The 26,318-nt window shown below is 54.6% G+C and overlaps 2 protein-coding genes across 4 annotated transcripts; both read left to right on the top strand.

Annotated features, from left to right (window-relative positions):
• Positions 1–80: 80 nt before the first annotated feature.
• CTSH (cathepsin H) lies at positions 81–8,664 on the top strand. Its single transcript, XM_038147573.1, has 12 exons — positions 81–287; positions 415–446; positions 520–625; positions 708–778; positions 1,425–1,529; positions 1,804–1,890; positions 2,440–2,495; positions 3,502–3,583; positions 3,663–3,731; positions 4,642–4,748; positions 6,803–6,928; positions 8,104–8,664. Exons 1-12 carry the CDS (start codon positions 212–214, stop codon positions 8,177–8,179), a joined length of 993 nt encoding a protein of 330 aa, XP_038003501.1. The 5' UTR covers positions 81–211; the 3' UTR covers positions 8,180–8,664.
• A 348-nt stretch (positions 8,665–9,012) lies between these two features.
• Positions 9,013–25,130, top strand: BLM (BLM RecQ like helicase). Of its 3 annotated transcripts, none has more exons than XM_038147433.1 (21): positions 9,013–9,264; positions 9,339–9,871; positions 10,966–11,146; positions 11,556–11,672; positions 12,055–12,186; positions 13,483–14,183; positions 14,879–15,055; positions 15,337–15,455; positions 16,097–16,210; positions 16,934–17,032; positions 17,654–17,802; positions 18,141–18,247; positions 18,999–19,159; positions 19,628–19,823; positions 20,542–20,732; positions 21,597–21,744; positions 22,068–22,267; positions 23,005–23,197; positions 23,332–23,454; positions 23,773–23,980; positions 24,793–25,130. In XM_038147433.1, exons 1-21 carry the CDS (start codon positions 9,164–9,166, stop codon positions 24,974–24,976), a joined length of 4,134 nt encoding a protein of 1,377 aa, XP_038003361.1. In that variant the 5' UTR covers positions 9,013–9,163; the 3' UTR covers positions 24,977–25,130. The 3 variants fall into 3 exon arrangements, with proteins under 3 accessions (XP_038003361.1, XP_038003363.1, XP_038003360.1); XM_038147435.1 differs by having other exon boundaries at positions 9,014–9,264; positions 11,559–11,667; positions 12,050–12,186; XM_038147432.1 differs by having other exon boundaries at positions 9,014–9,264; positions 11,556–11,667; positions 12,050–12,186.
• Positions 25,131–26,318: the final 1,188 nt, after the last annotated feature.

Below are 26,318 nucleotides of genomic sequence, written 5' to 3'. Positions count from 1 at the left end.
GCCACGCCCAGAGCCACGCCCAGAGCAACGCCCAGTGCCACGCCCAGAGCCCCGCCCACAACCCGCCCCGCCCACCCGCCCCTGGTCCCGCCCCCCGGCAGCGGCTCGGCGCATTTCGGCTCCGTCCGGCCGCGCTCGGCTCGGCTCGGCCCGGCCCGGTTCGGCTCCGCTGCGTCCCGCCCGTCCCGGTTCGGCGCGGCCCGGCCCGGCCATGGGCTGGCCCGTGCTGCTGACCGCGGCCGCGCTGCTGGCCGCCGCCAGCGCCGCCCGGGAGCCCTCGGCCGAAGGTACAGGGGCAGCGGGAGGGCGGGAGGCGGCTTGGCACGGCACGGCACGGCTCGGTTCGGGCCCGGCCCCCGGCGCAGGGGGAGGCGGTGGCGGGGCCGCCGCTGACGCGCCCGTTCTCTCCCGCAGAGGAGCAGCTGTTCAAGGCCTGGATGCTGCAGGTGAGGCTCGGGGCAGCGCGGCCGCGCCGGGCTCCCGGGGCTCGGGCCGCCCTCAGCCGCCGTGTCCCCGCAGAACGAGCGGCGGTACGGCCCCGAGGAGTACCCGCGCCGGCTGCGCATCTTCGTGGGCAACAGGCGGCGCGTCGAGGAGCACAACGCCGGCAACCACAGCTTCCAGAGTAGGAGCCCCAGCCCCGCCGCGCCCGGCCGGCTCCGGGCAGCGCGCCGCGCCCAGCTCAGTGTCCCCTTTTCCCCCTCCAGTGGGCCTCAACCAGTTCTCGGATCTGACCTTCGCGGAGTTCAAAAAGCTGTACCTGTGGAGTGAGCCGCAGGTAAATGCTGGGTGGGCAGGGAGGCAGGGGGTCCAGGTGCACCCGTGAGGGGCTTCTGCAGTGACCTGCACCCCCATGAAGGGGTCTGCGGTGACCTGAACCCCTGTGAGGAGGTTCTGTTGTGACCTGAACCCCCGTCAGGGGGGTCTGCGGTGACCTGCACCCCCAGGAAGGGGTCTGCGGTGACCTGCACCCCCAGGAAGGGGTCTGCGGTGACCTGCACCCCTGGCAGGGGGGTCTGCAGTGACCTGAACCCCCATGAAGGGGTTCTGCAGTGACCTGCACCCCTGTGAGGAGGTTCTGCGTGACCCACACCCGCTGCTGGGCCAGCACCCCTCTCTGTGCTGCCTGCAGTCTGCTGTGACCAGGTCACATCCTGTGCCACCAGCACCGGGGCAAGAGCCCGGTGACCCCTGTTCCCCACCCTGCCGGCTTTCAGTGCCTGGCCCCTGGCTCCAGCCCGGCTGTCTGTCCTGCTGTCAGCTCCCTGAGCAGTGGGGCACTGCAGCCAGGGGCGCAGGCTGGTGGGGGCTCCCTGCTGCAGTGGCCAGCGTGCGTGGGCTGATCAGCAGCCCCACCCCGGGAGGGTGGCTGTGGTGGGTTGCTGGCCTGGTGCTTCACCACAGCCCTCCTGCCCCGCCTGCAGAACTGCTCAGCCACCAAGGGGAACTTCCTGCGCAGCTCTGGGCCACATCCCGACTCCATCGACTGGAGGAAGAAGGGGAATTTCGTGACACCCGTGAAGAACCAGGTGAGGAGCGCGTGGCGCGGCCAGAGAGGGGCTGGTGGCGGTGGGCAGGGCTGTGCCTGAGGAGCAGGGCTGGGTGCCTGTGCCAGGGGAGCTCCCCTGGAGCCACACCGTGCCTGAGCTGTGTGCCCTGGCAGGGGCTGGACAGAAGGCCAGGCCCAGCTGCCAGCGGGGAGCGGAGGCTCTGCACGCTGCCATGCCCCCCTGCCCGTGTTTTGGGGAGGCTGGTGAGCCTGCAGCACCTCCCGGAGCCGTCCCTCTCCCGTTCCTCATGTAGGGTGCCTGCGGGAGCTGCTGGACCTTTTCCACCACGGGCTGTTTGGAGTCTGCTATTGCCATTGCCACGGGAAAGCTGCTCTCTCTGGTAAGAGGTTTTCTGGGCTTAGAGCCCTCTGGGGAGCAGGATGGAGCCAGAGGGGCTGGAGGCTGCTGGGAGCAGGTGTGGGGCAAGGAGCTGTGCCTGGCCCTGCCAGCCTCACTGCAGGCAGCACACTGGGGCATGTTGGTTTTTCAGCTCCCTGAGGATTTGTATTCCTGAAGAACTAGAAAGACAGTAGCCACTTACACAACTTAGCAGAGTAACTGAGGGCTGGGTGTGTTAAAAACAAACCTGACCTTTGGAAGACATCTCAGCCAGCTCTTCTGGGGGGGACGGATTCCTGGCAGGCATGAGGAGGAATGCCTCTGGCAGCCAGGGCATCCCAGGCTGCTGGCTCCAGGCCTTCCTTGTCTGCTTCCCGGGACACAGAGCCATTTCCAGGTGGCTCCCAGGGGTAAGCTGGTGCTGGGCTGGTTGTTACAGCCAGCTGCACGGATAAACCAGCTCTCAGTTCCTGCTCTGCAGTTGCGTTCTGTGTCACTGACTCTGAGCAGGGGCGTGGGACGGTCACTGACTCAAAACCCTTCTCCGCAGGCAGAGCAGCAGTTGGTTGATTGTGCCCAGGCCTTCAACAACCACGGCTGCAGTGGGTAAGTCAGGGAGGGTCAGAAAGAGCAGAAATTAGAGAATCTTACATCCTGTGATGGACAGCCTTCCTCCAGACCTAGTGTCGGGATCCTTCCACATTATGGAATGGCTTTTGTCTTCCCACGGCTGCAGTGTGTCAGGGGAAGCAACTCTGGATTTGGTTGCTTATTTTAATTTCACCCTCCCTAGAGGTTAGGATGTTTCACTGAATCTCCAGCATTTCCCAACCTCTGTTGTTCCTCATTTGTTATTTTTTTATCTGGGGTGTTTTTCACACGGCAGCCGTAGGCTGGGCTCTGGGACAGCAAGGGGACTTCTGGCTGTTGTTCTGCCCCGTGTCACGCGCGTCTCGTGGCACCCTGAAGAACCCACAGAAACTTTAGCTTCCCCTTTGGGAAGTTCCTGCTGGCTTTGCTAGAGAGGGCAGAGAGTAGAGCTGTCTGACAGCTTCTGTTTTCTGTGAGATAAGCGGTCCTGGAGGGACGCTCAGAGCTGAGCAAAGCCACTCTTGGTGCTTTTTATCTTTCTTGTGACTCCTCCTTAGGCGTTTCCACATCAGCACTCCCTGATCACCTCTCTTTTATTCCCTCCTGAGATGTGCTTCTGGACGGTGGCCAGGGAAGGGAGCAGCTGCTTGCTGGAGATGTGGGTGTCTCGATGTCCCCCAGCCAGGCTGGGCAGAGGGCATGTGAGGCTGGTGCTGTGTGGGCCAGCAGAGCTCACACCCTCAGGGCTCCTGGTGTTCTCCAGGGATCTGGCAGCTGGAGAATGAGGTGTGACCGTGCCGGGCAGCCCAGGCAGGGAGATGCTGCAGGCACAGACTGGAGTTTGTGCCTCTGGGGGCTCTGGGATAGACACTGCCCTTCCCTGTCTCCCTGGCTGCTGGGAGTGGGCTGCAGAGCGGGGAATGTGTATGGCTTTGCTCTGCAGAAGCTGCAGCATTGCCAAGTTCATTATTACCATCCTAATTAGCTGTTAGCATCCTAATGGAGCCGTGTTGTCTTTCAGGGGCCTGCCGAGCCAAGCCTTCGAGTACATCCTGTACAACAAGGGGCTCATGGGGGAGGACAGCTACCCCTACCGGGCCAAGGTACTGCAGCACAGCCCCGGCCTTCGTGGGGGCACGGCAGGGCTGCCACAGCTGCCTCAGCTCCTCTCTGTCCCCACAGAATGGCACCTGCAAGTTCCAGCCCGAGAAGGCCATTGCTTTTGTCAAGGACGTGATCAATATCACACAGGTGAGGCCCCGAGGGCTGCGGTTCCAAACTGCCAGGGCTGTGCCAAGGGGAGGTGCTGGGGTGCCCAAGGTGTGCTGGGCTCAGCAGCTGCAGCCTGTGTGCTCCTGCAGAGACAGAGCTGCAGGGCACACTCCTGTCCTGCAGCTGCAGCCTGTGTGCTCCTGGAGAGCTGCTGGGCACACTCCTGCTGTCCTGCAGCTGCAGCCTGTGTGCTCCTGCAGAGAGACAGAGCTGCAGGGCACACTCCTGCTGTCCTGCAGCTGCAGCCTGTGTGCTCCTGCAGAGAGACAGAGCTGCAGGGCACACTCCTGCTGTCCTGCAGCTGCAGCCTGTGTGCTCCTGCAGAGACAGAGCTGCTGGGCACACTCCTGCTGTCCTGCAGCTGCAGCCTGTGTGCTCCTGGACAGAGCTGCTGGGCACACTCCTGCTGTCCTGCAGCTGCAGCCTGTGTGCTCCTGCAGAGACAGAGCTGCAGGGCACACTCCTGCTGTCCTGCAGCTGCAGCCTGTGTGCTCCTGGAGAGAGAGAGCTGCTGGGCACACTCCTGCTGTCCTGCAGCTGCAGCCTGTGTGCTCCTGCAGAGCTGCAGGGCACACTCCTGCTGTCCTGCACACCTTTTGGATGGTGGCACCAAGGAGGTGCTGGAGCCAAAACACAGGCCCTGGGCGTCTGCCTGCTTCCCTGGGGTGCCCCTCCAGGCTGGGACAGAGCCCAGGTTCTCCTCTTACAGCTCAGCACTGGATTCCCTGTCCTGCAGGAACAGGACTGCAGGAACAGAACTGTCCTGTCCTGCAGGAACAGAACTGGATTCCCTGTCCTGCCCTGTGCCCTGGCTGCTGGGGTGCACTGGGCCCAGCACAGCCAGGAGATGATGAGGATGATGGTGATGACCCTGGATCCTCTCTTGCAGTATGACGAGGACGGCATGGTGGAAGCTGTGGGGAAGCACAACCCCGTGAGCTTTGCCTTTGAGGTGACGAGTGACTTCATGCACTACAGGAAAGGAGTGTATTCCAAGTGAGTGTGTGACCCTCGTGCGGTGAGGTGGGGGCAAGGGGGACGTGTGGGGCTGCAGTCACGTGCATCCCTGTTTATCCTGCTGCGTGCTGGAACACTGCACTGCATTCTCACACTTCTTTGAAGTAGAAAATAGAAAAAAAGAGTAAACAGAGCCTTGATCTGCTGGCTCCTGAGGGGATGGGAGTGCAGCACAGGGAGGAGGGCTGCAGGCTAGGAACCTGTCCAGCCTGGAGACCAGGCTGTGGTGGAGTGCAGGTCAGTGAGTCAGGCAGCTGGGGAGACTCTGTGCAGCTCCCCACGGGGCTGGGGCTGTCCCAGGGCTGATCTGGGACAGAGGCAGGGGCAGCCCAGCTGTAGAACACATCTGGTTGCTCAGGGTAAGCCCCAGCCTAGGTGGATTTTCCGTGGTGTCAGGGCAGCTCCCGCAGTGCCAGAGCTCAGAGGGGCGGTGGGGAGAAGGGTGGCTGCCCTCACACTGCCCTGCCCCTGAGCTGGCACCTCGGCAGGTGGTGCTTTTTGGTGCCACTGCTCTCCACAGGGCAGGTTCTGCAGCACCTCACCTCAGCCCTGCCACGGGGTGCTCCCTGGGCAGGTCGGGGAACAGCAGAGAGGAAAACCAGCTTGGGACACGATGCAAGTCTCCAGCTGGGTGCCAGCCCCACGGCCAGGGCAAAGAGCCACGTGGGAGGCTGATCAGCACTCATTGGAAAGAGGAGAGCTGAGCGAGGCAGCACAGGGGCTGCGCTCAGCGAGGGGAAAGGTGTGTTTGGAGAAACAGAAACATGCTTTGGAGTGACGAGCCCAAAGGGAAAAGGCAAGGCAGAGGCTGAGCCTGGGGATCTGCCCCAGGGAGCTCTCAGGAAGGAGCAGGTGGTGATTCCAGAGGCTTTGCTGGGCCAAGGGCCAGTGATGCCAGAGGCCAGTGCCAGCCCTGGCAGGAGTGAGCTATGAGGGCAGGGACACGGTCAAAGGAGCACGCCAGGGGCAGTTATCCTGTGGATTTAAAGTCTAAGGTGGATTTGCAGTCAGAGTGCATGGAATAATTGGTGCTCCAGTGCTTTCAGCACAGAGCAGCTGTTAACACATCAAAAAAAGGAAAATCTGAGGTGGATTATTGATCTTTTCCTGTGATGCAGCTTGAAAATGTTTAAAAATAGACGCTCTTGAGATGGGAGCGTGTACCATGAGCTGTCTCGTTTCACACCACAGGAAGCAGCTTTCAGCAAGTGCAGTTTAAAGGCTGGAAATTTAGAGGAAACACATATTTAGAGCCAAGAGCTCGCCGTTCCTGCGCAAAACATGAAGCAGTGCCCTTGAATTTCAGGGCAGTACAAACCAGCCCTGAGAGGCACTAAGAGCTGCTGGTTCCAGCTGGGAAAATTCCTTTGCACTGTAGCTCACCTTGGTGGGCCAGGAGCTCAAAAGTCCACGGATCCCCTAACTCCAGATACGGCTGGTAATTTCAGAGTGGAAAAACAGAGCAGTGTCTCCTTTCCGTGCCTTCCCTCCCTGCTCTCCACAGCTGGGAGCTGAGAGCACGCCCCAGCTCTGTTAGCACAGCGTGGTCAGCACTGCTGGCCTGACCAACTATTACCATGGGTCTTCTGGGCAGTCAGGACTTGGTGAAGGGAAGGAGAGATCTTGACTCCATTTCAGAAGGCTGGTTTATTATATTATGATATATATTACATTAAAAAAAACCACACTATAACTCTACTACAAAGAATAGAGAGAAAAGATTCATCAGAAGGCGAGACAGGAATAGAAAGGAATCAATAACAAAGTTCTGTGACTCCCAGAGAGCCCGAGAGCTGCTGCCCCCTGGATTGGTCACCAAGCAGAAACATCCCACACTGACCAATGGAGGAAGCACCTGCTGCATCCCACAGCAGCAGATCACAAATTGTTCACACTTGAAGCTGAGACCTTCTCAGCTTCTCAGGAGAAGAAAATCCTAGCAAAGGGATTTTCACAAAATATCACAACCACAACCAGCCCCTGGCTGAGTGCGGGCTGCTCCTCACGGCACACCTGTGTTGTCTCCCCTGCAGCCCCCGCTGCGAGCACACCCCTGACAAGGTGAACCACGCCGTGCTGGCCGTGGGCTACGGAGAGGAGGATGGCACGCCCTACTGGATCGTCAAGAACTCCTGGGGCCGCCTGTGGGGCATGCAGGGGTAAGGGGTCCAGCTGGGCCTGGGGACAGCCCCCCGTGCTGGGGTGGCACCCACCCTCAGCCCCAGGCCGCCTCAGCTCTCCGGATGGAGTCTGGCAGCTGGGAGGACACCGGGAATGGTGCTGGGCTGGGCGGAGACACGGCTCACCAAGCCAGGCTGGGGGCCTGCCCAGCAGAGCCCTGGCTCAGGGGAGCTGCTGAGAGCCCAGGGCTCAGCCAGCCTGTCAGAGCTGCTGGTTCCTGAGTGCCCAGGGCTCAGCCAGCCTGTCAGAGCTGCTGGTTCCCCAAGGGGCTCAGCCAGCCTGTCAGAGCTGCTGGTTCCTGAGCTGCCCAGGCACAGCCAGCCTGTCAGAGCTGCTGGTTCCTGAGTGCCCAGGCACAGCCAGCCTGTCAGAGCTGCTGGTTCCCCAAGGGGCTCAGGGCACAGCCAGCCTGCCAGAGCTGCTGAGAGCCCAGGGCACAGCCAGCCTGTCAGAGCTGCTGGTCCTCAAGGGGCTCAGGCACAGCCAGCCTGTCAGAGCTGCTGAGAGCCCAGGGCACAGCCAGCCTGTCAGAGCTGCTGGTTCCCCAAGGGACTCAGGCACAGCCAGCCTGTCAGAGCTGCTGAGTGCCCAGGGCACAGCCAGCCTGTCAGAGCTGCTGGTCCTCAAGGGGCTCAGGCACAGCCAGCCTGTCAGAGCTGCTGGTTCCCCAAGGGGCTCAGGGCACAGCCAGCCTGTCAGAGCTGCTGGTTCCCCAAGGGGCTCAGGGCACAGCCAGCCTGCCAGAGCTGCTGAGTGCCCAGGCACAGCCAGCCTGTCAGAGCTGCTGGTCCCCAGCTCCTCCCTGCTGGTCACACAGCCAGTGAGAACAGCTTGTGCCAGGAGTGAGATCCCAGCTTCACAAGGGATCCCAGCTGCCCGTGGGATTCTTGGGAGTGAGACGCAAATTCTGGTTCATTCAGGATGTAAGGGGGAAGGGGATGGCATTGCCTGGAGAGCTGAGGGGGAAGGGACCTCAGAGCCCACCCAGTGCCACCCCTGCCACGGCAGGGACACCTCCCACTGTCCCAGGCTGCTCCCAGCCCCATCCAGCCTGGCCAGGGATCCGGGGGCAGCCCCAGCTGCTCTGGGCACCTGTGCCACCCTCACCTGCCCGAGGAGGGGAGGCTCCCTCACAGCCCTTTGTCTCTTCCAGGTATTTCCTGATCGAACGAGGCAAGAACATGTGTGGCCTGGCTGCGTGTGCCTCCTACCCCGTTCCTCAGGTGTAGCACGGGGCTGCTCCAGGGGCTGAGTGCTGCCAGCAGAGGCACAGCCAGCGCCACGCCCGCCTGCCGGAGGTGTCACCTGCTGGAGCTGAAGCGTGGCCTGCAGGCAGCCTGGCTTGCACACAGCAGCCAGGCTCTGCTGCAGCAGCACGAGCGGAGCCTGCCCTCTCCAGCCACACCCTGTGCCCCTGCCAGGCTCCCTCCTGCTGCCCAGGTGTGCCCAGGTGTGCCTCCATCCCTGCCGGGACACCCGCGGGGCAGGGAGCCCCCACAGGAACCCGTTTCGGGCACACAGAGCTCCCCCCGTCCCTCGGGTGGCTTTCCTGCAAGCACCAGGTGTAAATTTCAGCGATTTTAAAATTATCTTTGAAGGCAATTCCCCCGTTCTTTAAAGGAAGGATGAGTGACTGCTGTGATTTGTACACTTTCACCAATTTTGATTAAATGCTTGCTATATTTTGTATTAAAAACCGGGGTATTTTAATGCACATGAGTAGAGACGGGTGATTTTCTTTAACCCACCAGAACCTCGGTGCCGATTCTGACCAGGCGCTGGGGTGGTGAAGCAGCGTGTGCGCAGGCTGTGTTACTTCACAGTGGAATGTGCCACTGACAACAGAGCTGCCTCGCCACCGCAGCGCTGTGCTGGGAGCTCGGAGGGACCGCGGCCTCCCGGCGCGGGCCGGGACCGCGGGGGCGCCGAGTGCTGCTCGAGGGAAGGGAGCGGGGCCGAGAGGGAGCGGGGCCAGCCTGAGGGCGCGGGGCCGGCCTGAGGGAGCGGGGCCGGGAGGTGAGGGGGCTGGCAGGGAGCGGGGTCGTCCTGAGGGCTCTGCCGCCATTTCCGCAAACACTTCCACTTCCGCCGCCGCGCCGCCCGCCCCTTGCGCCACTTCCGCCCCGTGCCCTGCGGCCAATGGGGGGCCGGGAGCGGTTTTGGCGCCGAATGCGAAGCGGTGGCGGCGCCCCCTGGCGGCGGGGCGGCCCGCCATGGCGGCCGTGCCGCTGAACAACCTGCGGGAGCAGCTGCGGCGGCACTCGGCCCGCGGGGCCCTGCGCGCCCCGGCGCCGCCGCCGCGGGGCCGCCCGCCGTGAGTACCGCGCCGGGCGCCGGGGCGGGCGGGGCGGGCCGGCCGGGGGCTCACGGGGGCTCGTCTCCTTGCAGGGGCTTCACCTTCAAGAAGGCGCCGCGGGGCCTGGCCGCGGTGCTGAGGGACAAGGACGTGAACGCCTCGCCGGCCCTGCCCGCCTCGGCTCCGCCGGCCCTCAAAGCGCCGCCGCGGGGCTGCGTTCCGCCCCGCAGCCCCGGCCCGCGGGCGGCCCCTGCATCCCCCGCGGCGCCCGGCGCCGCTCCCGCCGGGAAGGCCGGCCCCGGCCCCGCCGCGGGCCCCGTTATCACCGTCGGCGATGAGTGGGATGACATCGACGACTTCGACCTGTCGGGAATCGACAAGAAGTTCTCCCGGCCGCCCGTGGTGTCCCCCAAGGGGCCGCGAGCCCCCGGCAGCGGGCCCCCGCGGCCCGGCCCCCGCCCGGCCCCGCACGGCTCTCCCGGCGGCGGCGGCGGCGGCGGGGAGGCGGCGGAGGCCGAGCCGCGGCCCTGCTCGCAGCGCTCCGTCATCTGCCTGGAGGACTCGGCTGCGGGGCCCGGCTGCGGGGAGCGGGCGGCTGAGCCCCCCCGGGATGCGGCTTCCCCAGGTGAGGCCGTGCGGGGGTGCCGGGCTGCAAGAACAGCCGGGTTTGCACGCCGCGGCTCGGCTTGGCTGCTCGGGAATCGCGGCCGGGCGCTGGGCAGCTGCCCTGGCTCCGTTCTGGGAGCTGCAGCCTGGAAGCGGGGCAGCGTCCTGCCGGCGCAGGGGCAGCAGCTGCTCGTGTGCTGCAGTTACGAGACTTCGGGCATTCCTGAAATCGTCAGTAATCTATGGGGATGCTGTGGAGGGAAAAGCACTTATCAAAGTCGTACAGGACAGACATAAAGTCATCTTACACTTAAATACTAAACCAGAAAAAGTGATCGCTCTCTATTTTTAACACAAACATAAACACCACAAAAGAAATCCATCCCTCAGTTATGATCACGAAATTCCTGCCTGTCATTGCTTTGGCAGCTCTGTCCCACAGAACTGCTTTGTTTTAGATTCCTTACTCGCTCTGTTTTGAAACTTTGGACCTTTATTTGGGAAATTACCACGTTTATGCAACTGAACGACATCAAGGAGTGTTCTGGGATGCTGCCATTACGCTGAGTGGCGGAAAGATTTGTGAACTGTATTTCTGTTCCTAATATTTTGTTGTCTTTTCCTTTCTCTGTGAAAATAATTTCAATAAGTTAATGATATTGACCTCTCTTCGTAGGATTTGTTGTTTAAGACACAATACATGTACATTCACCTTCCAGTTCCAGTACAGGGATTGTGCCAGCTGATGAGTCTGCACTCCTTTAAGGCTAGGATTTAATATAATAGGAGCTTTTTGGAGAAACAGGGTTTTCTATAAATAATTTTTATAGAAAACTATTGCAGAAAAATGGATCTCTTCAGTGTTTCACTTCTGCCAGGGACAGGTGACTGTAGGTTTAGCTGTATCACTTTTCCAGTTAAATGAGGGTTTGTGGGGATTTGTCTGTCTGTTTTAATGGGGGAGGAGAGGGAGCAGCCAGTTTTATCCTTTGGGAGTCAGAGGCTGTATCAAGAGAGTGTTTTGGCTGCTATTTTCCCCTCTGTTGGTGGCAGGCTGAGTGTGCAGTGTTACCCAGCAATATCAATGTCAGTGTCAATGCCCTTCTCTTGCAGCTGCTGGTGCTGAAGGGGCTCGGGGCCAGGAGCCACAGAGGGCTGGGAACAGCTCCCCAGAACTGGATGAGGCCCCCTGGCCGTGGGCAGGTGCTGATCTCGAGGAGGATGACCTGGACATCATCCCTCCCTCCCCCGAGGAGGAGCTGCCCCCCTTCTCCCCCTCTGCGCCGAGTGCCAGGTAACCAGAGCTCGCTGCTGAAGCCATCTGTCTCACTGCTGCATGAGCAGAAAAGTACCACAACCAGCCCAAAACTCCTGCTTGTTGAAGAGGCACAGCTTGAGCTCGTGTCTCTTTGCTGCTAGGCAGGTGGCTGGCTGGCAGCTGCAATGAATGCTTTATCAAATGCTAGTTTCATGGCTGATGTTTTAGGTGGCTTTCACTTCAGAAACAAAGCAGAGTGACCTTTGTAGTGGGATGGGAGAAAACTCCACACCTTGGTACCCAGGATGAGTGACTGCTCAGCTCTTGGGTTCTGCCTGGGCCTTCAGGAATTCATCTTTCCCACACACCTGAAGTCCCGCTGTTCTGTGGCAGTGCCTCAGCTTACAGAGATCTGTATTTTCATGGCTTTTCCTTTTGGTGCTAGCAGTGTTTGCAGAGACTCTCCCACTGGAGGAAGGTGCACACCTGGCAGCTCCGAGGCCAGGCAGGAGAAGGTTCCCCCGACACATCCCGGAGCTGATCCCAGTGCAGGGGATTCAGGGGACTCAGGTACACAAAAGGATTTGGAAATTCATAGCTCTGATTTTGGGGATGGTTTGCAACTATTTATTGTGCTGGGTAGCCCAAGAACATTAACTTGGAGAACCAAGAACATTAACAGCTGGAGAATTAATATCTGTAGGTGGAGAGTTGACATAAATGGTTGGATTAGAGACAGGTAATAAAAGACAAGGGCAAAAATATGTAGATTCATTGAGTTCCTGCACACAGAAGCAGTTTCTTTATGCATGTGGACTGAAAGTATGTTGGAAGTAAATTGTTTAGAGTGATTGACTGCAATGCACTGTGCTCTGGGAGGGTGGTATCCTCTTGACACGTGTTCTGATGGGAATGACTGTGCTGAGCTCCCTCCCTGTGGCAGGTGAGGCCGTGCCTGTGGCCCCGCGGCTGTGGGGAGTCATGGAGGCCATCTGCGAGCTGGTGGATGCCATCCCCCTGCAGGAGCTGCAGGCCCTGCGCTGTGCCCGAGCCCTGCTGCAGCACAGGGACCTCAGGTAGGCTGGAGCAGCTCCGTGTGCAGCAGGGAGCTGCCTGCAGGTGTCCCCAGCACGCTGGAGAACCAGGCAGGAGGGGATTCAAACAGCTTGGAACACTGACTGAGGGAGGGAACTAAATGCCCCAAACTGCTGCAAGTGTTAGGGGTCCCTGTGAGCTGCCAGAGGGAGCATCCAGTTCCTTGGCAGAAGGTGCTTCTGCACCCACAGGTGATGTGATGTGACCTGCCAGGTGTCCTCAGTTCTCCTGCCACGGGCACTCAGCTGGTGTTGTCTGCCCTCTCGCTGACTGCAGGGATGGTGTGGTTGTGGTATTTTATGAAAATCCCTTTCTTCTCCTGAGAAGCTGAAGGGCCTGAGCTTCAAGTGTAAAACTGTTATCTGCTGGTGTGGAATGCAGCAGGTGCTTCCTCGATGGGTCAGTGTGGGATGTTTCTGCTTGCTGGCCAATCCAGGGGGCAGCAGCTCTCGGACTCTCTGGGAGTCACAGAACTTTGTTATTCACTCCTTTCTATTCCTGTCTCGCCTTCTGATGAATCTTTTCTCTCTATTCTTTGTAGTATAGTTTTAGTGTGGTCTTTTTTAATATAATATATATCATAACATAATAAACCAGCCTTCTGAAACACGGCGTCAAGATTTCTCCTTCCCTTCACCCCTTGTCCTGGCTGCCCTGAAGACCACCACATCAGGATGGTGATTTCTGCCAGTACCCCTGAACGTGTCATCTTCAGTGGAATCATTGCTGCCACGGCCTGCTGCTCTGTCTGCTGCCTCATCTGATGGCACAATGCATGGACAAACGATTGGGATTTGGGATTTTGGTCAGGTTCTTCCTGGACTGGGACCATGAGCTTCTGTAAATGTTCTCAGTACAACAACTTATTTTATTTCTCATTGCTGTAGTCAGACACAGTCTTTAGAAAGTACCTAAAAACTTGATTTAGTTCAGGCATACTTTTAACTTCAGGTTTTGCCTCTAAGGATTTATTTTTTGTATTCTACCTTGCCTGGATCTGTTCCTTGCTTTGAGGAATTATTTTGTGTTGTGCCTGTAGAGATGATGTCACAGTTCTGTCATTAGTTTCTTCTGGTGGTATTCTCTCTTCCCTAGATTTGTTTGAAATCATTTTCAAACATGGTGACTCAGAACACGATGGAACCACCATATGTTAAGATGTTTAATAGCAGTGAGACAGAACTGTTTAATGAATGTTGTAGAACTTGGTAAATCATTGCTTATGACTAAATATATATTTTTTTTTTCGTTTTTCTTTCCCTTGTTATCTCTCCCAGGAGAAAACTGCTGGCTAATTCTGCCGGTTTGAACCAGAACGGCATGAACACCTCTGTTCCTAGAAGCTGGAAGTCTCCCATGGAGCAGGGCCCTCGTGTGTGTCCTGGAGCAGGTTCTGGCCCAAGCTGGAGCTTCAGTTCTGACAGAAACTCCCCCAAATCCACAAACCTGCCATCGGTGCTTTCTGTTCACTCCAGCAGCTCCTCTGCCCAAAGCAGCCGAACCTTGGACAGCCCTTGTGCTTCAAAGCAGAGTGCTGAGGAGCTGGCCTGCCCGGGCACTGCGGAGCTGCCCGGTGCCAGGGGAGGTGGCAGGGAGGGAGCTTCCCTGGGGCTCAGCCCGCAGCCCTGCGACAGCAGCTGGGCCACCAGCCCGGGAGCGAGGAGCGGGGGCCAGCCCCTGACCAGCACAGCCCTGAAGGCCCGGGGCACAGCTCCCTCTGCAGGGAGCAGCCTGGGCACAGCCGATCCCGACTGGGACCTGGATGCCTTTGACATCGATGACCTGGAGGAGGAGGACTGGGAGAGCTCGGGGCCAGCCCCCCAGGCGCCGCCCACGCCGCTGTGCCGGCCTCGCCCGCAGGGACCTCCTGCCACATCCCTCCTGTCCAAGATCCTGTCCAGAGCCAAAGGGCCGCCTGTGGGATCCAGTCCTGCTGCTCCAAAGCCAGGCCTCCCCATGGCAACAAAGAACCATCCAGGTGAGCTGTGCTCCTGAGGGAAATGGGTTTTTCCATTTTTAAATTCTTAATTGTTTCTTTTTGAATCTAAGACCAAGTAACTAGTACAGATCACATCCATGCCTTTTGTTTCTGTGGAAGTTTCTTTTGGTTCCTTTTTTGCAAAGTCGTCTTGGGTTTTTTTTTTCCTCTAAATGATGCCAAACTTGAATATTCCCTTCCTGTGCAGGTTTCGGACTGCTGGAAGATGAAGCTGCTAAAATTGGACATGAGGATGTTTCTGTGTTTTAGTTAAATAATGATTCTGCAGCTTTTGATTCAAATCTGTACAATGGTTTTCACTGGAAAATGTTCCAAAATGGGTTTGTGGAAGCAAACTCAGTCACCCTGGGGCCCAGGGTTGGTCAGTGTCATTTCAGGTTAATGTAGGGACAGGCTGGCAAAACGGGAGTTGAAAATCAGAGTCACAGAATGGTTTGGGGTGGAAGAGAACCTAAATCCCATCCAGTGCCACCCTGGCAATGGCAGGGACACCTCCCACCATCCCAGGCTGCTCCAATCCCCATCCAGCCTGGCCTTGGGCACTGCCAGGGATCCAGGGGCAGCCCCAGCTGCTCTGGGCACCTGTGCCAGGCCTGCCCACCCTCCCAGGGAACAATTCCTTCTGTAACTTGATGTCATAACTTACTCTAATTACTTTTTTATTTGTCTTCCAGATCCAGTCGTTCATAACCCTGCTCTGGAGCGTTTCAGGGGTATGAAATTTCCCCATTCTGCAGAAATGATGAATATATTCCACAAGAAGTTTGGACTGCACTGTTTCCGGACAAACCAGCTGGAGGCCATCAATGCTGCTCTGCTGGGGGAGGATTGTTTCATCCTCATGCCCACAGGTACAGGGTACAGACCCGGAGCTCCTTTGTGCTGCTGGAATTCTGTGACTGCAGGATGTCAGGAGTATTGTTGCACTGGGGTATTTTGGGTGAGGGGATTGAATTTCTGCCTTCCTTAGCAACTCACACAGTAACTCTTATCCTACAGGTGCCGCTTAGTGGCAGGCATTGGTCGAAATGTATTGTTTGCAGAAATGCTGTAAAATGGGAAATAAGGAGCAGGTGTCCATCCCTTTTCTCCTGATAGCCAACGCTTGCTGTGCTGTGTCTCATCCCCACAGGAGGTGGGAAGAGCCTGTGCTACCAGTTACCAGCCTGTGTCTCTGCCGGGGTCACCATCGTTATTTCTCCGCTGAGGTCGCTCATCATCGATCAGGTGCAGAAGCTGAAGACTTTAGATGTAAGTTCCAGCAGCTTTATTGAGTGAAGCTGCGGGTAACTGGATTAGAAATGTGAAATTTTACAGCAAATCTTGTGTCTCCCGAATATAAACTGCATAAATAGATTAGATGGACATTGTGGACAGCACAGGAAGTTGCCTGGGAAGAGCTAAATTGGATGAACTCGAATATCTTGGCAGTGTGACTGCTGGATTTATTGCTGCTCCTGGTGTTGGGTGTTGGAGCTGTGTATTTCAGAGCAGGGGCTGGTTCTGAGATTTGTGATTGCTCACCTACACGGGAGCAGCCTGACTCTGCAGTGGGAATGAGCCCTAAGGGTTCCTGAGCTGGGGGGTCCTGGAGGTGCTGAACATCTTTGGAAACATGATACACAGTGTAGAAATGCAGCTGCAGGAGATCACAGGGTCCCAGAATGGTTTGGGAAGGAAGGGATCTTAAAGTTCACCTTGTTTCACCCCTCACCATGGGCAGAATTCTTTCCCCTACCCCAGGGTGCTCAGATGTGTGTCCAAACGTGTTCCCAAGGCTGACTGCTTGGGAACTGGTTTGTAATGAGAGGCTGGGAGGCTCTTTGTTTGGAGGTTCTTCTGTTTGGCGTGTAATAAAACTCAATATATGTATTTATAATATTTTAATATAGATTGCTGCAACATACCTGACTGGTGACAGAACAGACGCTGATGCCTCAAAAATCTACATGCAGTTGTCAAAGAAAGATCCCGTCATAAAGCTGCTGTATGTCACCCCTGAGAAGGTCTGTGCTTCATCTTCAGCTGTAAAACCGTAGGGGCTGCGAGGGGGGGATTGCTGTCAGGTGCTAAAACATGCACTCAGAGTAGGCTTCTGGGGAAAAAATGCTAGGTTTTAGATAACTCATTAAGAATCTATACGGATGTAGCTAACTTCAATGAGTAATTAGCCAAGAATAAGAACTGAGTATGTCTATAAAATGTAAATTCCTAAAACAAGCTCCCATGCCCAGCTGTTTCAATCCGTTTTGATACACATTAGTGTTAATCACTGTCCTGTAGCTACTAAATCCAGACTGCTCTGGATAGGATAATACAGGAAAACTGCAGCATTGTCAGGGTGATGGGGGATTGTCAGAGCTTGCCTTGGGCTGCATTATATGCTGCCTTAAAAATATGTTATGGCACACGAGCTGTGTAAGAGGGGGCTGGTTAGTGTGCTGATGGTGTTTCTGTCTTCAGCATTACTTTTCTCTGTGTTTCCTGACATGGGTAATTTAAATTTGCTGAAATTTCCTCGGAATGAGGGGCCTTGGGGTGGGAATCCCACAGCAGCTGCTCGGTTAGAACGCAGCTGACTGGGATCATCCCTGTGCCTTGGGGACTGAGCTGCGCAGCGCAGGGTGGTTCTGCAGCGCAGGACAGTTGTTTCTGTGCTCTCAGCCAGCCCAGCTGACACCTCTAGCCCAGGTATTTTGCTTTCCATTGCCACTGGTGGTGTGTCCTAGGTGTGTGCCAGCAGCCGCCTGATGTCTGCCCTGGAGAACCTCTACGACAGGAAACTCCTGGCGCGTTTTGTCATTGACGAGGCCCACTGTGTCAGCCAGGTAAAACCTCCCCTTGTTCTCAGGAATGCCAAAAGACTCACAGAATCACAGGATAATGAGATTGGAAGGGACCTCTGCGATCATCAAGTCCAACTTATGCCCTAACACCTCAACCAGACTATAGCACCAAGTGCCACATCCAGTCCTTTTTTAAACACATCCAGAGATGGTGATTCTACCACCTCTCTGGGAAGACAATTCCATTATTTTATTATTCTTTCGGTGAATTTTTTTTTTCCTTATATCCAATCTGTACCTTCCCTGACGTAGCTTGAGGCTGTGTCCTCGTGTTCTGTCACTTGCTGTCCTGTGGAGGAGACCAACCCCCACCTGTCTGCAACCTCCCTTCAGGAAGTTGTACAGAGCAGTAAGGTCACCTCTAAGCCTCCTCTTCTCCAGGCTAAACAGCCCCAGCTCCTTCAAATGTTCCTCACAGGGCTTGTGTTCCAAGCCCCTCACCAGCCTTGTTGCCTCCTCTGGGCACGCTCAAGCGTCTCAACGTCCCAAACTGAGGGGACAGAGCTGGACACAGCACTCAAGGTGCTGCCTCACCAGCGCTGGGTACAGGGGCTCAGCTGGAGCATTTCACTCAGTTGCACCTCAACTGTGTCTTCCCACCAGTGGGGCCATGACTTCCGACAGGACTACAAGCGGCTGAACACGCTGCGCAGGAAGTTCCGCTCCGTGCCCATGATGGCCCTGACTGCCACCGCCAACCCCCGCGTGCAGAAGGACATCCTGAACCAGCTCGAGATGCTCAAACCACAAGTGTGAGTCGCTCAGCAGGTTTCTGAAACCGTTCTGTTTGTGCCGCAGAAATCCTGAGTGGGAAACCCAGTGAAGTAAAAAAAGCCTCACAGGCCCATCTGAAATCCTTGTGTGGCTGTATCTGAGGAAATGGAATTAAATTACACGCATGCATGGAATTTAATAGGAGGTAGATTAAAAATACTAACTATAAGAAATAAAATAAATAAAATAATAAAATAAAATAACTATAAGAAATAAAAAACTCACCAAGCCCTTCCTTGCATGATGAAGGAAGCTGTTTAACACAACATAGCTGTACCCGTAAGGCTGACGAGCACCATGAACTGTCACGTTTCAGGTTCACAATGAGCTTCAACAGGCATAACTTGAAATATGATGTGTTGCCCAAGAAGCCAAAGAAGGTGGCGATGGATTGCTTGGAATGGATTAAAAAATATCACCCCCGTGAGTACTCAGCAGCATGGTGCCCACGGGCCTTTCCATGAAGCACTTCTCAAGGCAGTGAGAGCTTTTATAATGCTGTAATAGTGATGCATTTACCAGAAAAGCAAGATGGAGGTAAAGTGATGTTACCGAAAATGGGAATCAGATTTATGTGCATTCTAAAGTTGAGAGTTTAAGTTAAGATGGAAAAGTCAATTATGGTGATGTTCCTGAATAACCCTTCTGGAGCCTGCCAGAGCTTTTAGGGTCATGTCTTCAGAGCATAAAGGTCACCCAATATCTTAATTGTTTAATTGCGTTGGTCTGCTTATCTGTATTTCCCCTTGAAGCTGCCTTCAGAGATTCCCATCTTTCTAGGCTCACTTTGGAGTCCTGCAGCTCCTGCTGCTGGAACTGGATTACACCAAGCTCCCTCAGAGCTTCTCCCATGCTGTACCCTCAGGGAGCATTTATTGGGCTGCTCTAACTCTTGAATTGTATAGGTTTTGTTCATGTATTCTAAATCCTGAGATTGCACAATGATGAGGGGAACATTTCTTCATTCCACCCCACCAAAAGCCTGAAAAGACTGTGTAGGAAAAACTGTCAAGGCTATCTGATACTAATAAATTAAGTTCTATAGTGAAGCAGTGATATCTTTACTCTGATCTTTATTCCAGCGGGGAGGGGTCGGTGTCTGCTTGGCAGGCTGAGCAGGGGAAGGAAATAAAACTGTATTGTAGTTCAGATTTCTTTTCCCATCTCCTTGCAGATGACTCTGGGATAATCTATTGCCTTTCCCGGCACGAGTGTGACACCACAGCAGCCATCCTGCAGAAGGAGGGGCTGGCTGCCCTGGCCTACCACGCCGGCCTCACCGATTCCAACAGGGATCTTGTGCAGCAGAAGTGGGTTAATCAGGAGGGATGCCAGGTGAAGAAAAACCGGGAGGAAAAGGGAAGAAAATCTGGGCACTTTTATCACTCTTGGCCTGGGAAATAATAGGGAAGTTGTTATCACCAAATGCAGTGTTGAATGACTGATCCCAGCAGAGCTGCTGGGGCACAGCAGCCACCTTTCACTGAGAATTCTGTGAATGAAAGGTTGTAGCACTGCACCGAGGTGTGCTACTCCAGCAGGGAGGGCCTGAGCAGCGCAGGCCTTCAGAAGCAGCTCCTGGCACGCTGCTGTGCAGGGGCTGGGCTTTGGGTTTTCCCGTGTCAGGAGTGGCTCCTCTGACAGGAGGGGAGGTTGTTGCTGCTTGTACTTGTTCTGCCCCGTTACAGCTGAAATTCTGGGTCCTCCAGGTGTGCTAATCCAGGTCCCTCATCTGCTTTCCGTGCGGTGTTGCAGGAGTGATTCCCATAACGTGTGTCTAGAACATGATGATCTCCCTCGCAGGTGATATGTGCGACAATTGCCTTCGGGATGGGCATCGACAAGCCCGACGTGCGCTACGTCATCCACGCCTCCCTTCCCAAGTCCATCGAGGGTTACTACCAGGAGTCTGGCAGAGCTGGCAGGGATGGAGAGACGTCCCACTGCCTGCTCTTCTACAGCTACAGTGATGTGACCAGGCTGAGAAGGCTCATCCTGAGTGAGTTCTCCTCTGGGGACTTGGAGATGAAATTACAGTAGTCACGTGGTCGCTGGTCTCATTTAGCCTGTGCTGCTTCTCTTTTACAAGTGCCTTAGATCAGTATTGCAGGCAGGGGAGAACTGGGAATCCTTACCTGCGTGGTTTTCATTCAGGCGGCAGGAACAGAATTTTTGTCATTTGTACTTATTTTTAGTTAAAACCATTTTGCTTCACAGAATCATGGAATTGTTAAGGGTGAAAAAACCTTTAAGATCATCAAATCCAAGTGTCAGACCAACTCTACCCCCTGTTCACCACTAAAACATGTCCTCAAGTGCCACATCCACATATTTTTTGAGCACTTCCAAGGATAGCAACTCCATTCAGGGTATCCTGTGCCAGGACTTTGCTACCCTTTCTATGAAGAAACTGTTCTTGATATCTTGTCTAAACCTCTCCTGACACAACTTGAGAGGCCACTTGCTCTCATGCTATCACGCTTACCCTTTTGTCATTCTAGCCTTATTTCCTTTCTCCAGTTCCCTACAACTTCAGAGGTAAAATCTGTTCTACATCTGTTCTGTACTAACCCACTCCGTTTTTCTTGAGCAAAGCCAGTATTGCGTTTAAGCAAAGCCAGTATGGCGGGTTTTTTAAGCAAAGCCAATTTTTTCCGCAGTCCATGAAAAGGCAGAGGTGCAGCTCTAACAAACACCACGAATTTGCTGTGTTTCAGTGGAGAAGGATGGGAACAGCCACACGAGGCAGACCCACTTCAACAACCTGTACAGCATGGTGCACTACTGTGAGAACGTGGTCGAGTGCCGCCGCGTGCAGCTGCTCGCCTACTTCGGGGAGACCAACTTCAACCCCACCTTCTGCAAAGACCACCCAGAGGTGATCTGTGACAACTGCAGTAGAAAGAAGGTAAACCCCACAGGTTTTATTTGTAGTGGTGTTAAACTGAATTTGTATTTAGTTGCGTCCATAAGTGGTTACACAACCTTTGGGAAGGCAAATGGAGAAAAGGAATAAAAGTCCAGTATTTTTGTGATGCTTCCAGGTATTTTCAGGGTTTAACCATGGACCTGTTCCTGTCAGAGGCATAAGGATGTTCCTTGTAGGAGGCAGGAGCTCAGATCAGATCCACTGCAGTTACTGTGGGGAAGTCCCTCCAGCTCCTGTCCTGGTGTTTTCAGGGCAGCTTTGTGCTGCCAGAGCAGCACGAGGGCCACATTAGGTGTGCGCTGCTGAAGGTGGTCCAAACATTTGGGGTAATGCAAACTTACTAGCAGGAGCAGAAGGGAAGGCAGCTGTGGAGGCCGGCAGGGAAGGGATCCTGATCAGTTTTGTACCTGTGGATGTTGTTTCTCAGCTCTGTGTTTGAAACATTTCCTTGTACAGCTGTGATTGGAACCAAGTTTGATGAGGATAATGCCTGTTTAGTCTCATTCTAATGTTCTAGAGTGCGGTGGGATAATTACAGGAATGCTTCCCAAATGATTTACCTTGATTCCCAGTATTTACACAGCAATCTTGCACCTCACTCTACACAAATAACCCCAGGGGGATTATATACAGTCAGTTGGACTGGTTTTGTGTTGTCACACCCAGAATCCCTGTGACTGCATCACTGTAGGTTACTAACTAGGAAATCACGGCTTCTTTATTTGGAACAAACTCAATTCACAGCTGAGAAAAGCTCAATCACGAAAGCCGAGGTTGTCAGTAACAGCTTGGATTAGGGCAGAAACATGTAACGGCAGGTCCTAATGGGGTGTGACTTGGCAGGATTATAAATCACGGGATGTGACCGAGGACGTGAAGGGCATCGTGCGGTTTGTGCGCGAGCACTGCGGCCGGGCGGGGCGGCTGAGCGGCAGCAGGAACCCAGGCTCTGGCAGGTACACCCTGAACATGATGGTGGACATTTTCCTAGGTGAGTCTCTTCTCCCAGAAACTCCTGAATAACCTGGTGCACAAATCCCTGACCAGCAATCAAGAGGGTTGTGCAGGCATTATAAAAAACTTGTATGTTGCAAAGGTAATTTTCCCAAGAATCTCTTGGTGGTAAGTGATCCAAAATAAATGAAACTGAAGATTTAATCCCTTTCAGGTTGCTTTAGTGATAATACTGGTTTTCCAGTGTTTAAAGGCTTTTTTGAATGTGAATAGACTGCCTTGGGAATCTCCCACAGGTCTGTAAATGCATGTACATGGGCTTTGTGAGCATGGGCTCATCCTGTGCTTTCTGTTGCTCAGGTTCAACGAGTGCCAAGATTCAGTCTGGAATATTTGGGAAAGGGGCTGCCTATTCCAGGCACAATGCTGAAAGGCTCTTTAGAAAACTGGTCCTGGACAAGATCCTGGATGAGGATTTGTACATCACAGCTAATGACCAGGCAGTGGCATATGTCATTCTGGGAGAGAGAGCTCAGGCTGTGCTGGATGGGTCACTCCAGGTGTGTAAGTGTTTGGTTTCTTGAAGGCATTGTTTTAAGGAAGGTGCTGCAGTTTTCCTTTAGCATATCCCCTCGGGTAGCTTAAACACAGTTTGCCTCCAGCTGAACTAACGTCTGGTAGATGTAAGGAACAGAATCCAACACGTGTGAATCCTAGCCCCGTATTCCAGTAATAACATTGGGGGGCAAAAAGTGAGCTTGAGAGGCTTGGATAGGTCTAAATCTTTCTCTTCTTCCCCGCCCATCTGATTCCTGCTGGACAGTGGAGGAAAGTTCTGACCCCCACAGAAAGATGGCTAAGAAGAGAAAGAAGAAGAACCAGCACTCGCTTCTTCATTTTCTACTCTATTTTTTCCTAGTCATTGGTGGGATCTGGTGGAGTAGCACTTGGTGAAGGTCAGGGAACAGTCCCAGGTTTCTTGAGGCAGCACCTCCTCTGCATTAGTGCTGTGTTTGGAGCAGGACAGAGCCCTCAGCATTACCCCAGTGCCCTCTGTTGGAAGCCAGCTGGGAACTGAGCTCTTGGGAGGTTTTCCTTCTCTCTAAACTCTGCCAGCTCTTTGTTGAGGAAACTGGGGTGAGGTTGAGTAGCCTGTAAAAACTTACTTTAAAAACCTGTGCTGGGTGAGCAGCTTTCTTTGGTCCACCGGGGGATACTCTCTGTCTCCTGCGCTGTGTCCCTGTGTCATCAGTCAGGGTGTGCAGGAACTCCTGTTATGCATGGCTCGTTCCAACAGGTGGAGTTCCACGAGACAGAGAGTGCCAGTGCCATCAGAAGGCAAAGGGCTTCCATGGCAAAGATGTCCCAGCGGGAAGAGCTGGTGAAACAGTGCCTCAGTGAACTTACAGACACCTGCAAAACCCTGGGCAAAGTCTTTGACGTGCATTACTTCAATATTTTCAGTACTTCCACCCTAAAGAAAATAGCAGGTAAGGTCAGCTTTCTCAGAAGACCTCTGGGGCTTCTGCATAGAGGGGCATGGAAAGGAATTAATTTCCATCAGGGTATCTTTATAAAAAGTTATTTGTTTGACATGTCTGAGGGGTGCTTTTTTGTGCTGCAGAAACCTTGTCCTCAGACGTAGAGGTGTTGCTGCAGATTGATGGTGTCACAGAAGACAAACTGGAGAAATACGGTGCAGAAATAATTAAAGTGATGGATAAGTACTCAGGATACTCCATCCCAGGTGGGTTTTCTACCTCAGCATGTACTTCTGTTCAGTGCCTTTCTCTCCTCCTCTAGCAGATGTTTGATTCAACAGTTACCATGATTTAGTCACAAATAACTAATTTTCACAGTTCAATAATTCCAAAAGGGAGCCATCACTTTCAGAACACACCGAAGTCTTTCTGCCTCCCCACTAGAGATAAATTCACGGTGTATCTGAAAGACTGGGGCTGGGGCAGTGCAGAGGAGGTGAGGAACAGCCAGGACAGATGTTCTGACACCAGCAGCGTGTCCTGGTGCCTGACTGAGTCAGTTTTCCCTCCCTGCCTGTGTGTAGAAGATGCAGCCTGCCCGGGCGGGGACACAGCCACGGGGAGCACGGGCTCTCTGGGCAGCGATGGGGAAGCAGAGGATGCAGGTACAACCTCCAGCTATTTTGGCAATAACACCAACCAGAGGAGGAAAAGGAAGCGGCCGCCGACCTCCAGGGACTCCAAGAGGAAAAAGACGAGTGGTGGTGGCAGCCAGCAGTTCCACCCCAGAGGGTACGTGCCCGGGGTCACTCGTCACTTCTCTCTGCACAGCGATGATCCCGCAGCTGCAGTTATCCCACTGCAGTTTCTTGAGCATGGGCTCAAATAATGGTGTTAAAATTATCCGTGTGCCTGGTCAGAGCTGCCCTGCCGTGCTTTTCTGCATGTTTGCTTTTTAAAGCTGGTGAGGAAGGATATTTAACAGTGGTCCTCACACTTGACTGCCGCAGGCTAAGCAGGGAACTCTCCATTTCAGTGTTCTGCCATTAGCAGGCTCACCAGGTTCCTTGCTTGAAATCATAAACAGGTCTTAAAAGTTTGAACATTTGATGGAGTATTTGAACTTCAGCCCCTTGTTAATTCAGATTCTCCTTCTGATTGTATCATGCAAAGCAGCACCTGCATCTGCTGTTGGTTGGTCTTGAGCTTCTCGGGCAGATCTGCCCCTTCCCTAGGATTTCCCCTTCTCTGCCCCAGTTTTCACCATTCTGCTCCCTGGCTTTTGTAGCAAATGGTTTTCCCAGCCCAGCAGGTTTTGTCCTGCCCTTGGCACTTTCCCATCTACTGGAATATCTGTCATTATTAGCTCTGCTGCCTCTGAGGTGTCGCTTGCTGTTGCTGCTCACCCTTGGGTACATCCCAGAGCAGCAGCTGTACTGTTTGCATTTCAGAGGTCGTTTTGCAGCCATGTGTGTTAAAAATTTACAAAATGAGTGTGTAGTCCTCTAGAAAATGCAGTGGTGGTGCCTGTGAGAGCTCAGGCTGGTGCAGGGGCCAGGGCAGGTGCCACAGTGTCTCACACACACCTTCTCTGATTTTTGCAGTGGCTGCAGCAGGTACAGAAGGACCAAGAAGGTACCGAGTTCGAAGGCTCCAGCTTCCTCCGGTGCCAGCTCCGTGTCCTACTGTGTTGGTGGCACACAGGGAGCTGCTGGGAAGCTGGCCATGATGGCACTGCCCAAACCCAAATCCAGGAGCTTCCTTCAGCCTTCGTATTCCATATTTTAGCTGGGAAATGCAATTACTGGATGAATTTCCCAAAGATGGAATCGCTGGTTATTATTTTTTTGTTTCGTTTGCTGCTGTTGAAGCTTCTGGGACTTGTGTATTTGTCGAGTACGAAAGCTCACATTAAATAAGTATTTTTTAACTTGTCAGTTTATTTGGGCCTTTCTACTTGTGAGTGGTTCTAGAAACTCCCTCGTTGGTGACACTCCTCCCTGTGATACTGCTCTGCAGCCCCCTCAGGGCTGTGATCATGGCCACAGATGCTGGGGGCTGCAGGTCCCCAAGGCTGTGCCTGCCTCTGTCCTCGCTTGCTCCTGCCTCCGTGCTCCGGAGCTGGGCTGCTCCTCTGGAAAGAACAGGTTGGGAAGGACAAAGGTAATGCATGTTTTTAACTTTCCTATTTGATTCCCCACATCCTGGAACTGGGAGTGTCCAGCCCTGCCCTGGGTGTGCTGTTTTTCGGTTGCTGTTTTCTTTTTAAGCCGAGATCTTGTCGGCGTGGGGCGCGGGCCTGCCCTGTGCCCTGGCCAGGCGCGGCGGTGTCGGTGTGAGGGTGGCTGTGCACCGGGCAGGACGGGCCTGGGGCCCAGCCTTTCGTCCCAAAAATAGCAGGGCTCCAAAAAACGCTTCTCACAACCACATCCTTGCCCTAATAGGAACCCCATTGCTAGCAGGATTCTATTCAAAAGACCAAATCATCGAAAACCTGAACACATCACACCCAAACACCTGAGCCCTTCTCTTAACCCCACTATCCTTTACTGCAGTGTATACGATTCGCACGACCCTACTACCACGGGCCGGTTTTGTTCGAATCCCACCCCTAAGCCCTATAAATGAAAACAACCCCGCAGAAACTTCCCCAATCACCCGCCTGGCACTAGGACGTATCACAGCAGCATTCCTCATCACCTCCTTCATCATTCCCACAAAAACTCCTCCAACAACGGTACCACTATCCATTAAAATAACAGCCCTAGCAGTCACAGCCTTAGGCATTGCTCTAGCTCTAGAAATCTCAAAAATAACCCAAACACTTAACAAAACAAACTCCTCTCTCAAACTTCTCCACTTCCCTAGGCTGCTTTAACCCCCTAATACACCGCCTCAGCATGACTAACTTCCTAAGCGGAGGACAAAACATCTCCTAATCGACCTCTCCCGCTACAAAACGGCTGCGTTCGGGAGGGCCCTTACAGCTCACCCCTGCCACGGCAGGGACCCCTTCCCCCATGCCCGGCTGCTCCCAGCCCTGCCCAGCCCGGCCTCGGGGGGCCAGCGGCGGCCACAGCCGCTCCGGGCAGGCCGTGCCAGTGCCCCAGCGCCTCCGGGGCGGCATTCG

The sequence above is a fragment of the Motacilla alba genome, chromosome 10 (assembly GCF_015832195.1).
Source record: "Motacilla alba alba isolate MOTALB_02 chromosome 10, Motacilla_alba_V1.0_pri, whole genome shotgun sequence".
Lineage (NCBI taxonomy): Eukaryota > Metazoa > Chordata > Aves > Passeriformes > Motacillidae > Motacilla > Motacilla alba.
The sequence above is the reverse complement of the archived record's forward strand: the minus strand, read 5'-3'. Positions and strand labels throughout refer to the sequence as shown.

Excerpts from the sequence above, each read along its gene's own strand:
- CTSH (XM_038147573.1), top strand. The coding sequence starts at position 212 with ATGGGCTGGCCCGTGCTGCTGACCGCGGCCGCGCTGCTGGCCGCCGCC. Across the intron at positions 779-1,424 it reads ACCTGTGGAGTGAGCCGCAG|AACTGCTCAGCCACCAAGGG; the intron begins GTAAATGCTGGG and ends CCCCGCCTGCAG. Across the intron at positions 2,496-3,501 it reads AACAACCACGGCTGCAGTGG|GGGCCTGCCGAGCCAAGCCT; the intron begins GTAAGTCAGGGA and ends GTTGTCTTTCAG.
- BLM (XM_038147433.1), top strand. The coding sequence starts at position 9,164 with ATGGCGGCCGTGCCGCTGAACAACCTGCGGGAGCAGCTGCGGCGGCAC. Across the intron at positions 18,248-18,998 it reads GATTAAAAAATATCACCCCC|ATGACTCTGGGATAATCTAT; the intron begins GTGAGTACTCAG and ends ATCTCCTTGCAG. Across the intron at positions 22,268-23,004 it reads TGCTGGATGGGTCACTCCAG|GTGGAGTTCCACGAGACAGA; the intron begins GTGTGTAAGTGT and ends TCGTTCCAACAG.